The sequence below is a fragment of the Muscardinus avellanarius genome (genome assembly GCF_963383645.1).
Source record: "Muscardinus avellanarius genome assembly, chromosome: 10".
Lineage (NCBI taxonomy): Eukaryota > Metazoa > Chordata > Mammalia > Rodentia > Gliridae > Muscardinus > Muscardinus avellanarius.
The window spans coordinates 54,957,326-54,970,141 of record NC_137796.1 but is presented as its reverse complement, the minus strand read 5'-3'; the positions used below and the strand labels follow the sequence as shown (position 1 = coordinate 54,970,141).

The 12,816-nt window shown below is 54.7% G+C and overlaps 1 protein-coding gene across 2 annotated transcripts; it reads right to left on the bottom strand.

Moving 5' to 3' along the window:
• Positions 1 to 488: 488 nt before the first annotated feature.
• TMEM145 (transmembrane protein 145) lies at positions 489 to 12,071 on the bottom strand (the record flags this gene model as incomplete). 2 transcript variants are annotated; one of them, XM_080703107.1, is made up of 15 exons in its annotated part: positions 489 to 569; positions 1,321 to 1,527; positions 6,297 to 6,417; positions 8,481 to 8,653; positions 9,340 to 9,433; positions 9,563 to 9,641; positions 9,739 to 9,819; positions 10,106 to 10,174; positions 10,285 to 10,356; positions 10,466 to 10,550; positions 10,691 to 10,750; positions 10,833 to 10,919; positions 11,010 to 11,087; positions 11,203 to 11,277; positions 11,952 to 12,071. In XM_080703107.1, 15 exons carry the CDS (start codon positions 12,069 to 12,071, stop codon positions 489 to 491), a joined length of 1,482 nt encoding a protein of 493 aa, XP_080559233.1. The 2 variants fall into 2 exon arrangements, with proteins under 2 accessions (XP_080559233.1, XP_080559232.1); XM_080703106.1 differs by lacking the exon at positions 489 to 569 and having other exon boundaries at positions 1,021 to 1,527; positions 10,649 to 10,750.
• Between the last annotated feature and the right edge of the window lie 745 nt (positions 12,072 to 12,816).

Sequence of the window (12,816 nt, the reverse complement as noted above, 5' to 3'; positions counted from 1 at the left end):
GGGAGGGGTGGCGCACGCTTGTAATCCCAAATACTCGGGAGTCTAAAACTGGAGGATCGCAGATTCGAAGACAGCCTTAGCCAATAGTGAGACGCTCATCAACCTAATGAGACCCTGTTTCCAAACAAAAATGAAATAGGGCTGGGGTTGCAATTCGGAAATAGAATGCTCCTGGGTTCAATGCCCAGCGCCACCAAGAAGGAAAAAAGAAAAAGTAAAAGAAGCCACGTTATAGATAAAAACGAATTCTCTTTATTTTGGCAAGAAGGGTCAAAGTCTTTCTGCCAGGGACCCAAAGGGGAGGCCCCGGGATGCAGACAGGGGCAGGCAGAGCACGGGTCCGAGGTCACACGTCCAAGGGGAGGTTTCAGAGTCGAGACCAGCTGCACAATATCCGTCCCGGGAACAGTGGCTCGGGGTCGTGGAGTCCTGGAGGGTCGCCGACAGGGTCCCGGCGGTCGTCTCGGGGGCTCCGCAGCCGGGCGGGGTCAGAGGTCTCGGAGGGGGCCGGGGGGCCGGAGATCACGGAACAGCGGGAGGCCAGACTCCGGCGCCACGCGGGGCAGGGGCTGAGGGAGGGGACGGGGAGAGCGGCTCCCGCGGGACCGTTTGGCACGGGCGGGGGGGCGGGCGGGGGCGGGGCCGGGGCGGGGCGGGGCGCTCAGAGCGGGGGGGCGGGGCCCCCGGCCGTGTGCATGCTGAAGTACTCGGTGAAGCCGGTGTGCGGCGCCGCCGTCGGGGGCGCGAGCGGCCGGCAGGGGGGCGCGGGGCCGTCCCAGCCCGGGTCTGCAGCCTGGGGGGGCCGCGCGGGCGGGGGCGGGGAGGCCGCGCCCGGCTCGGCCGTGGTCACCACGCGGCCCCTCGGGGCCGCCGCCGCCGCCGCCGCCGCCGTCTCCTCCACCTGCTTCCCGGCCTGGGAGGGGGGTGAGGGTCAGAGGCCGCCCGGGGCCCTCGGGGGGCAGATGCGGCCCCGAAGGCCCGCCCCCTCCCGAGGCCCCGCCCCCGGCGCGGGCGCGCGCGTCAGTCGGGGCGGGCCGGGGCGGCCGCGCGCCGGGGCAGCGGGGCCCAGTACTCCAGCGGGGGCGTCGGCGGGCGGCGGGCGGGCGCGGGCGGGGCGCCGCGGAAGGCGGGCGGCGGGGGCACGGCGCGCGGCGTCCGCGGGGGCGTGCGCAGGAGCGCCAGCACCCAGTCGGGCAGGGCGGGCGCGGGCGCCGGGGGCCGCGCGCGGGGGGCGGGGGGCGGCGGCGGGGCCGGGAGCGGGGTCAGGTACTCCAGGGGCGGCGCCAGCAGCTCCTCGGGCGCCGGGACGGCGGGGCTTACGGAGGACGCGGGCGGGGGGATGGAGAAGAGCTCCGTGAAGTTGGGCACCGAGTCGCTGATGAAGGTCACGTTGCCGTAGACGTGCTGCGGAAAGGCCTTGTCCGCCGGCTGGCTGCCGCCGGGCCCCGGGGCCCCGGCCGAGGCGATCTGCGACGTGCGCACGTGGTAGGGGAAGTTCTTGTTGGCCGCCGAGGGCCTCGTCATGATCTGGGGCGAGTGGAAAAGCGCAGTTCAGGCCCCAGGTCGTCTCCATAGAGACCACGAGGATAGAGACCTCTGTCCTCCATAGAGACCTCTAAGGATTCCCCTCGACTGTAATCCCTGTACTTGGGAAGCTGAGACGGGAGGATGGATCACAGGTAGGTTCCAGGACAGCCTTGGCAGGCAAGTAATGATACTGGGGTTCCTGGAAGCCCTTCTAACTTCGGGCTACACTCCCAGACCTATTTTTACATTTTTATTTGGAAACAGGGTCTCCTAAGCCAGTGTGCGGGGCTGGCTTCGAACCTACGCGATCCTCCTGTCTCTGCCTCACAAGCGTGGGGATGACAAGCGTTCACTACCACGCCCGGCTAAAATATTTTTTTAAAAAATAGGACTGGGGGGGGTGGCTCAAAGATAGAATGCCCCCGGGTTCAATCCCCAATAATACACACAGACACACACCCACACACACCACACGATTCCCCTCCACTTGGCATCCCTCATGCTTCCCTGCAACAATTCAAACTGAATTATATGCCTCCTCTGGGCTCTCACAGTGTCCCACGTTCTGACCTTTCCCCTCCACACCTTTGTGTGTGTGTGGTACTGGGGTTCCTGGAAACCCTTCTACCTCTGGGCTACACTCCCGGACCTATTATATATAATTTTTTTTTTTTTTTTTTTTTTTTGGTGGTACTGGGGTTCCTGGAAGCCCTTCTACCTACGGGCTACACTCCCAGACCTCTTTTTACATTTTATATTTGGAAACAGGGTCTCCTAAACCAGCGCGCGCAGCTGGCTTCGAACCTGCGCGATCCTCCTGTCTCTGCCTCCCAAGCGCGGGGATTACAAGCGTGCGCCACCACGCCCGGCCTATACTTTTTCTTTTTTTTTTAAACAGGGTCTCTTGCTGTCTTTGAACCGGTGCTATCCTCCTGTCTCTGCCTCCCAAACTCGGGGATTACAAGCATGCGCCACCATGCCTGGCCCCTCCACACTTTTTATGACTGAGCCGGATAACTAGGGTATCACTGGTTAAGATCTGTGTCCTGTGCTGTTCAGTATGATAGCCACTAGACACTTGGGGCTTAAATTTAAACAAAAGTAGAAGCCGGGTGAGGTGGCACAGGCATCTAATCCCAGTATTGGGGAGGCTAAAACAAGTTCAAGGCCAGCCTCATCAACTTGTGAGGCCCTCTACAACTTAGACCCTGTTTCAAAATAAAGAATAAAAGCCGGGTGTGGTGGTGCTCAGTTATAATCCCAGCATTTGGGAGGCTGAGACAGGAGGATCACGGTTTGCAGCCAGCCTCAGCTACTTAGGCCCTTTACAACTCAGTGAGATCCTGTTTCAAAATAAAGAATAAAAAATAGAGCTGGGAGTGTCACTCCAAGGTAGAATGCCGCTCGCTGGGTTCCATCCCCAGTACCCAAAAAAAAAAAAAAAAAAAGAATAAAATGGAGCCAGGGGTATAGCTTAGAGGTAGAATGCCCCTGGGTTCAATATCCAGCAAAACACACACACTCCAAAAGTAAACTGGGCCGGGAGTGGTGGCACACGCTTGTAATCCCTCTGTAACTCAGTGAGACTCGGTTTCAAAATAAAGAATAAAAAGTAGCGCAGGGGGTGTAGCTCAGAGGTAAAAGGTTCCATCTCCAGACCCGTAAAAAAAAAAAAAAAAAAGTAAACTGGGGTTGGGGCGGGGGGCAATGGCTGTACTCCCAGCACTTCGGAGGCTAAGACAAGAGGATTGCTGGTTGGAGACAGCAAGACCCTGTTTCAAAATGAAAAGAGGTGTGGCTCAGAGATAGAATGCCCCCAAGTTCCATCTCCAGTACCATGCACTCACAAAAAAAATTTTAAACTGCAATTTTAGTTTTTCAGTCACACCACCCCACCTACATTCAAGTGCTCATTGGCCACCATATTGGAGAGTACACATTATAGAACATGTTCATAAACACAGTCCAATTGACCAGCAGTTAATATACTTTAGAATGTCAGCTCTGTGAAGGCAGGAGCTTGATTCTTTCCCTGTTGAATTTCCCTGTACCTCCTAGAGCAGTACTGGGTGCGTATTAGCCCTCAAGAAATATTGGTTGTAGGAAGGGATGTCACCCCACAGTCAGGTAGACCATGAAGACAGGGACTGATGTGACTTTACCACCATGCCCCAAAAGCCCAGCACAGCCCCCTAAGGTGATGCACAATACATGAACAAGGAAGTGAAACCTGAGAGCAAGGCGATGCCAGAGATGAAGGTGCACTGAGCTCAGCTGAGCTTGTGGGGGAAGGAGCTGGCTGAAGGTGAATAACCGGGCACTGTGTTTGGCATTCGGAGCCTGCATCACACCTCTTGGCTCTGTGGCTCACCGGGTGTGGGATCTGAGGCATGTTGATTAAACTCCCTGAGCCTCACCAGCCAAGAGGGATTACAATGCCTATTTGGTAAGAGGAACTACAGCCCCAGCCCCAACTTTTTTTTTTTTTTTTTTTTTTTGAGGTACTAGGGATAGAACCCAGGGACATTCTACCTCCGAGCTACACCCTCAGCCCTATTTTTTATTCTTTATTTTTGAAACAGGGTCTGAGTTGCAGAGGGCCTCACTAAGTAGCTAAGGCTGTCCATGAACTGCCATCCTCCGGTCTCAGCATCCTGAATGCTGGGACTACAAGCTTGCGCCACCACACCCAGCTTTTTTTTTTTTTTGGACTGGGGATTGAACCCAGGGGCATTCTCCCTTTGAGCTACACTCCCAGCCCAATTTTATCTTATTTGGAAACAGAGGCTTGCTAGATTAATGAGAATCTTACTTCTTGCTGAGGCTGTCCTCAAACCTGAGAGAGATCCTCCTGTCTCAGCCTCCTAAATACTGAGATTATAGGTGTGAACCACCATACCCAGCTTCTTTCTTATCTCCCTTTCTCTTCCTTTTTTTTTTTTTTTTGTGTGTGTGTGTGTGTGAGAGAGAGAGAGAGAGAGAGAGAGAGAGAGAGAGAGAGAGAAAGAGAGAAAGAAAGAGAAACTGGAGATTGAACCCAGGGACATTCTACCTCTCAACTACACCCCCAGCCCTATTTCTTATTCTTGATTTTGAAACAAGGTCTCACTAAGTTATAGAGGGTCTCACTAAGTAGCTGAGGCTGGCCATGAACCTGCAATCCTCCTGTCTCAGCCTCCCAAGTACTGGGATTACAAGCATACATCAACCTGCCCTGCTTCTTTATTCTGAAACATGGTTTCAATTAAGTTTCAGAGGGCCTCACCAAGTAGTTGAGGCTGGCTGTGAACATTCAGTCCTCCTGTCCTCAGCCTCTCAAGTACTGGGAATACAAGAGTCTACCATGCTCCGCTGGCTTCTTTTCTTTTTGAGACAGTTTCAATAAATTGCCCAGGCTGGCCACCTCCCACCTCAGCCTCTTAAGTAGCTGGGTTTATGGAGTACCTCGCCTAGTAACACTTCTCTTTCTCCCCTAACTTCCTATAGAGGTTCAAGATGGACTGGCCAGGGAAGGTGAGTGAGACTGCACCCAAGTCAGGCTCAGAGATGGAGAAACCAGACCTAGTCTCTTCCTTGGACAACTGAGTACATTCCCTACGTGGGTGCATTGTGGGTCCCTAAGGTTAGAGTCCCTAAGGTTAGAGGCCTAAGGTTATGATGCTTATATCCCTTGCTAGTGCCCCCTTCAGTGAGATTTTGTTGTTCTTCCAGAGGAGAGCTCAAAGTGGGTTTTCTTTTGTTTGTTTTTGGTGGGTCTCAGGATGGAACCCAGAGGCATTCTACCTCCAAGCTACACCCACTACCCTATTTTTTTTTTATTCTTTATTTGATACAGGGTCAAGAAAACAAGGATAAATGCATATGGATGTTCCTTGCAAGAAGCAAGCTGTGTGTGGTGGTACACATTTGTAATCCCAATACTTGGAAAGCTGAGACAGCTTGCCAAGCCTCAGTAACTTGGTAACTTAGTGAGGCACTCTACAATTGTAAGACCCTTTATCCAAATAAGAAATAAAATCGGATTAGGGAGTATAACTTGGAGTTGGAATGCCTCTGGGTTCAATCTCCAGTCCAAAGAGAAGAAGAAGAAGAAGGCCGGGCATGGTGGCGCATGCTTATAATCCCAGCATTTGGGAAGCTGAGACAGCAGGACTGCTCTTCACAGGCAGCCTCAGCTGTCAGGGTAGGCCCTTTGCAACTCAGTGAGACTGTTTCAAAAAAAAAAATAGGGCTGGGGGTGTAGCTCAGAGGTAGAATGCCCCTGGATTCCATCCCCAGTACTGGGGGGAAAAAAGAAGCAGGCGGATGGATGGATGGATGGATGGATGGATGGATGGATGGATGGATATGAGGGCTGTTGTCAAGAAGGTCAGATACCAACATAAAGGTACTAGGACCCCCTGTTACTTAAGACTGGACAGTACTGTTCAGATTCAGTACTCCAGGTCCCCCAGATTGGGGGGGGGGGGGCTAAAAGGCTTCAGGAGGGCAGTAATGTGAGTCTGGGGACACAGAATCAGGAATGGAAATAGGAATGGAGAATAAAGAAAGAGGGCAGGACTGGGGGAAGAGTCCAGGACACAAGGTGACAGGAATGGTAGGAGAGGGTAGGCCCTGGGGACACAGGAGGCTGTCAGCAAGTGTCTTCTCAGTGACAAAGTGGGAAATGGGTCAAGAGCTCAGAAAAGGATGTTCAGGCAGATCAGGATGGAAGCCTCATGTAAGCTCCGCCCTACAGTTTCCCACCCCCATCTGGATGCCCATCTCACCAGGAACACGCCGTGGGCGTACAAGTGGATCCCCAGCTGAATGCCATTGACAATCTTCTCCCGGGCCCACTTGGGGATCCCAAAGTTGGCGATCAGGGCCATGACAGGGACAGCAAAGAACCTGCACAGGAGATACTGTGTGGGTAGAGATACTGCTGGCCCCCAGCCCCCTGCCATGCACACACGCAGGCCCCAGGCAGGTCCCAACTGGAGGGCAGCCACTGTGGCCTTAGGCAGCCAGAGGCTGAGAGGGAACAGGGATTCCACTGGTTTGGAAATTCTAGGGAACAAGGAATAGGTTGACTTTAACTCGGTTTTACCCCACCCCAAATCCTGGCATCTCATTGGAAGTCAATAGATGTTTGGTGAATGGTTAACAAATGATAACAATTAAGGACCTATTGCTTGTCAAGCCTCTTTGTAAGCATTTTACATATATAAACTCATTTAACCTTCACAAGGAATCTATAAAGCAGGTATAGTTTTCATCCCCATTAAGAGGTGAGGAAGCCAGGTGTGGTGGCACACACTTGTAATCCCAATACCTGGGAGGCTGAGATGGGAGGATCATAGGTTGAGGGCCAGCCTCAGCTGCTTAGTGAGGCCCTCTGAAACTGAGTGAGACCCTGTTTCAAAGATAAAGAATAAAAAATAGGGCTGGGGGTGTAGCTCAGAGGTAAAATGCCCCTGGGTTCAATCCCCAGTACCGCAAAACATAAATAAACAAAAAAGAGGTGAGAAAGCCAAGGCAGAGTAAGGTAATGGATTTGTCTGCGGTCACAGTTTATAAGCTTGGATTTGAACCCAGGCAGTCTGGCTCAGAGTCTGCCTATTCTGTTTCTTTCTTTTTTTTTTTTTTTTTTTTTTTTTTTTTTTTTTTTTTTGCGGGTCTGAGAATGGAACCCCAGGGGCATTCTACTTCCGAGCTATACCCCCTGCCCTATATTTTATTCTTTATTTTGAAACAGGGTCTCACTAAGTTGCAGAGGGCCTCACTAAGTAGCTGAGGCTGGCTGCAAACCACGGTCCTCCAGTCTCAGCCTCCCGAAAGCTGGGATTACAACCATGCGCCACCACGCCCGGCTTTTATTTTTTTGTTGAATGATAACAACTATGAATTGTGGGGGGGTGGGGTACTGGGGATGGAACCCAGGGGCCTTCTACCTCCAGGCTACACCCCCAGACCTATTTTACATTTTTTATTTGGAAACAGAATCTCACTAAGTTGCCGAGAGCCTCACTGAGTTGCTGGGGCTGGCCTTGAACCTGCAATCTTCCTCTCAGCCTCTCAAGTACCTGGATTACAAGCATGTGCCACCACACCTGGCTAACTATGAGTACTTAGTGAACATTTACTATGTGCTAGACAGCCCTCATATATTGCCCTATGTACATGCTTAAGATAATCCTTTGTAAAAGAGACTGCTAACAACCTTGTCTTTTTTTTTTTTTTTTTATGTTACTGGGGGTGGAACCCAGGGGCTTTCTACCTCCGGGGCTATACTCCCAGACCCATTTTTTTTTAATATTTTATATGGAAACAGGGTCTCACTAAGTTGCTAAGAGCCTCACCAAATAGCTGAGGCTGGATTTGAACCTGTGTGATCCTCCTCTCTCAGCACCCAAGAAGGGGGATTACAAGCGTGTGCCACCACACACGGCTTAACCACTTTGTTTTGTGGATAAGCAATCTGAGGCACCTTCCATGAAACTTTTTGTTTGCAGCACTGGGGATCGAACCCAGGGCCCCATGAATGCTAGGTAAGTGCTTTACCACTGAGTTACATTGCCAGCCCAAAAGTCATTTTCTTTTTTTCCTTTGCGGTACTAGAGATGGAACCCAGGGCATTCTACCTCCAAGCTATATCCCTTGTTTGTTTATATATATATATATATATATATATTTTTTTTTTTTATTCTTTTGAAACAGGGTCTCACTAAGTTGCAGAAGGCTCACAAGCCTGCGATCTTCCTGTCTCAGCACGTGCCACCATGCCCAGCTCAAAAGTGATTTTTCTTACTTTCATATTTTTTTTACTTTGGGAGAGTAATTGTTTCCAGGTCATGAAATAAGGAAGTGGCAGATTCCAGGCGACAAACTACCTGATTTGAAAGTCCGTCTTCCTTACCGAGGAGGGTCTGAGTTGGGGAGCAAAGACAGGTGGAGGGCCCACCACTGCTCACCAGAGGGTGTAGGCAGCAAAGAAGGGCACGTAAAAAGGCTGCTTTTCAGGGAAGTGGCGCAGGGAGATGAGCACAGCATAGCAGAACCACACGTAGGCCGCCACCTGTAGCCCGATGAGCCCATAGCCGGCTGGAGACTCATACGTGTAGAGCACCTGGCCTGGGTCAAAGAACTAGACCCATGGGAGAGGGTGTATCATAGCCCTGGCCTCCTGCCCCAGACCCCACCCCTGGGAAGCCAGGGAGCAGAGTTACTGGGTCAGGACAGAAGCAGCAAGGGGGTCAGGGATGGAGAGAGAAACATATAGAGGGAAAGAAAGAGGGTAAGACAGGAAGAGACCACATCAGCTACCATGGGCCCAGTGTGGGGCTGAACACCTACCATATGTGAGCTTTTCCATTAGCATCAACTCAATGAGGGAGGCGTTACTGTCACCCCATTTCGCTGAGGAGGAAACTGAGACTAAGAGGGAAGCCCTTTGGCCAAAGCCACCAAGGTGATACAAACTTCAGGGGAGCCCCTGGGGTAGGTAAGATCCTCCGAACTTTCAGCAGAGGAAACCAGCCCCCCCGGGGGGGCGGTATCACCCGGAGTCAGCCAGCTAGGGTGACCAGAGTAGAATCCAGGTCTGTGTGACTCCTGAACTCTTACATGGAGCTTCAATGACAAGGGGAAACGGTGGGAAGAGGAAGAAAACTATTCAGATAGGATGAAAAGGGAAGAAATTACTCAGAGACAGATGGGAAGGCGGGAATTGCAGAGTGGGAGAGAGTGAGCCCAGGGGATGCTGTGTGGGGAAGGGCAGCAGACAGGTGAGGGAGGAGGAGCCCGCCGGGGAAGGGGCCGTGGGGGGCTCACCTCGGCCTCGTAGATGAGCAGTGCCACGTGGGTGAGGGTGTACAGGGTCATGTACACGGACAGCTTCACGGAACCCGAGTGGCTGATTCGGCCCCTGGCGACAGGCCATGAGGGGAGACAGCAGGAGTCGGGGCTGTCAGGGAGGAGGGAGAGCCACCCCCACCTCGCCCCTCCTGCCTACTCCCTAACCCGGCCACCCCACAAGCACTCCCTGCCCGGGCACCGTGTCACCGTGAATCCCTTCCCCAGAAGGATGAGCATGAGCAGGAAGATGAGGAAGCTGGAGGAGAAGAGCAGTTTGGCTGGGAAGGGAAGATAGGGGGGCTCAGAGATGGCTCCGAGAAGATGCCAGACCTGAGCAGGGAACTCCACCCTCGCATGGCCCCACGCCATCCTCACCCAGGATCTTCACACTCTCGTTGCCAATGCCATCCGTGGCATACTGGCCCCAGTAGATGCAGAAAAACAGGAGGCTCAGGACTGGGGGAAGAAAGGACAGAAAACAGCTTTGGGGCATCATTGACTGGCCTCTAGCACAGTGATCCAAAGAGTCTGAACCCTCCTCCACCCCTTCAGAATTTGAGACCATCTTCTCCCACCGACCTAAGAGTCTATGGCCTCTAATCCTTCTTCCTTCAGACCCAGGAATCCAGAACTCAGCCCTCCTCCCTCAGACCCAGGGGTCCAGGCCCCAGCTCCCAGACTCATGTGTCTGGGCTCCAGCCCTCCTCCCTCAGAATTCAAAAGCTGGGACACTAGACCTCACCCTCCACTCCTGCTGCAGCCATGAACATTTTGTAAGTTGTGTGGAGCAGCTGACGACCTTTCAGCAAATCTAGGAAGAAAGTGGGGAAAGGTGGTTCCCAGACAAAGTGGAGGGCAGGCAGTCCATTTCCCCAGGCCTGCTCCTTCATATCTCCTCCTGCTCCCAGGTGCTGGACTCACATCCAAAGTAACAGGAGAGGAAGAAGATGAGGATGAAGATGAGGAGAAAGGTCACATCTGTCTCCAGGATCCCTAGAATTTGGTGGAAGGAGGAAATGGTTCATTGAGCGTGTGTGTGTCCCTCGGCAGACACTTGCTCTGAGCTCCCACCCTGGCTCTCACTCCCTGAAGATCTCCTCACCAAACTCATCAGCAGAGAAGTGCCGTGTCCAGAAGGACTTGCCATTGGTGAGGACCATCTCATACTCCAGCTGCAGCCCATCTCCCTGTGGGGAGTGTGGAGGCCTAAGGGGGGCCCTGGGCAGGTAGGGGGCAGCAAGAAGGCAAAGAGGAAAAGGCCCAGGTAGCCACCCCAGCCCCGTACCCCACACTTGCTGAGGGCGATGTACCACCACCTTTCACGCACGGAACGGAAGCTGCGGCCACTGGAGCAGCTCAGGTAGCGGATTCCCTCCTCTGACACCACCTGGGGGAGAGCCAGGAGAAGGCTGACGCCTGTCCTCAGTGCCCCCGGGTCCTCTACCTTCAGCACCTGCCCCGTTCCGCACCTGACAGCCTGACCAGGCATACTGGGTGGTGAGATTGATGACCTGGTTGTTCTCTGGCCTGATCACTGACTCCTTGGCCAGGCAGTCCTGGGAAAGGCAAGACAGGGGTGACTCTGGACTCAAGTGCCAGCTGTAACCTCCCGCTCCCTCTCCCTGTGCCCTCTTCAAGGCACTTACCTTGTCCCCGGCCTTGTACACTGCTGGCCACTGGGACGGGTCGTCGAAATAGAGGAGGATGTTCTGACAGCACTTGGCCTGCAGACCCAGAGTTTTGGGGTCTGGGGGAGTGCAGGGAGCTGGGGCAGCCCTCACCTGGGGAGGCCAAGGAAGTATCCAGCTTTGGTTTGGTGAATGGTTGGGGTAGACTCACCTCAGGGTAACGGAAGCGGAAGTCCAATCGGCCGTAATCGGAGAGGAAACAAAACCTTGTCAGGAACACCCAGTCCTGGCAAAGGAGTGCAGTCAGACCCTCTTCTGAATCCTTCAAAAACTCCGTAGACCCCCAACTTTTCTTCCCTACCCTCAGGAACCTGGCTTTCCAAATGCCAACAGAGACCAGGTCACCTCCAAAATTCTTTCCACTCGCTGTCATGGGTCCAGGCTTTCTGCTGCCTTGGTTTTCGCCCTCAGATGCTCCCCAAGTTTCTTCCCCTCCCTTCAGACTCTCCTCCCCCTCCCCATTTCCCAGGCGCCCTGAGAAAGACTCTGGAGGCCAAGATGCCCATGGCAGCCACCTTCTGTCCGGACCACCTTCCCTCCTGCATTCTCCGGTATCTACAGGCGTGCACCCTACGGTGGTCCCAGAGACCCTCCGAGCTGGGGGATCTCCCACACCGCCCTCCCGGCCCCGAGCGCTGAGCTCCAGCTCTCTGCGGAGTGAAGAGTGCTGTCCCTTCAGCACCACCTCTTTCCCCCCCCCCCCCAACACACACACTCAACCTGGCCACCTCCCATCCGGCTCTGACCGCAACGCCTCTGATACAGCCCCTGGGTCCGGCCTCCACGCGGGCGTCCTGCACCCCCTGCGGGCTCCAGGACCCCGGGGAGGGGCGGCAGGGGGCGGGGCGGCCTCTCCCGCGGTCCCGGGCTGGGGCGGCAGGGGAGGGCTCGCGTGCTCACCTCCTTGGAGCTGAGGTTGCCCCGCACGTACTTGGCCCGGGCGCGGGGGGGCAGCGGCAGCAGGAGCAGCAGCAGCGGCGGCAGCAGGCGGCGCAGCGCGGGCGCGCGCGGGGGCTCCATTCCGCCCGCTCCGGCCCCGGCTCCTCTCGAGCTCCCGCTCCGGCCGGCGACGAGGCGAGAGCGCGCGGGCCGGCGGGCGCGCGCCCCCGATTAAAGGGGCCGCTGGGCGCCGCGGTCCCCGCCCCCTCCTCCGTGTCGGCCCGACAGGCCCCACCTGAGAGAGGACGGCTCCTTTTCCAGCCTTTGTCACCCCGCCCCAGCTCCAGTCCTCTCCGGGGTCTCACTAGTACCCTTGGTTTCGCGTATCCTCAGCTGAACTCATTCCCCAAGCCAGGCCTCCTCTATGCGGTCTCCGGGAAGACTCAACCTCCGGACACCAGCTCTGTCCTGACCTCGCCCCAAAGGATCCTTTAATTACCTATCCCTCCGACCACGGCAGCCACCCGCAGCTCTGTGCCCAGCCTGGCTTGGCAGGGTCCTATTCCATGTGCGCCGTGAAGTGCCCGCTGATGGCAAGTCCCCTGTTCAGATTCACACACGCGGAGGTGGCAGAGCCCTGTGCCACAACCACTATTCAAAGCTGCTTGACCCTATCTTGTCACTTCTTACCACAGTGTGACTTACCACAGTGTGAAGCCCAGCTGCTGTGAGACAGGGGTGTGAGGTAGCCAGGATTATGGATGGGTTCAAATCCTAGTGTTGACACTTTTCCATCATAAACCCCAGGCCAAGTCATTCAGCCCAGTCACTTCACATCCCAATCCCTCTGTGCTGTAGGACCCTGGGGTTTCCCGGTGAGCAAAGG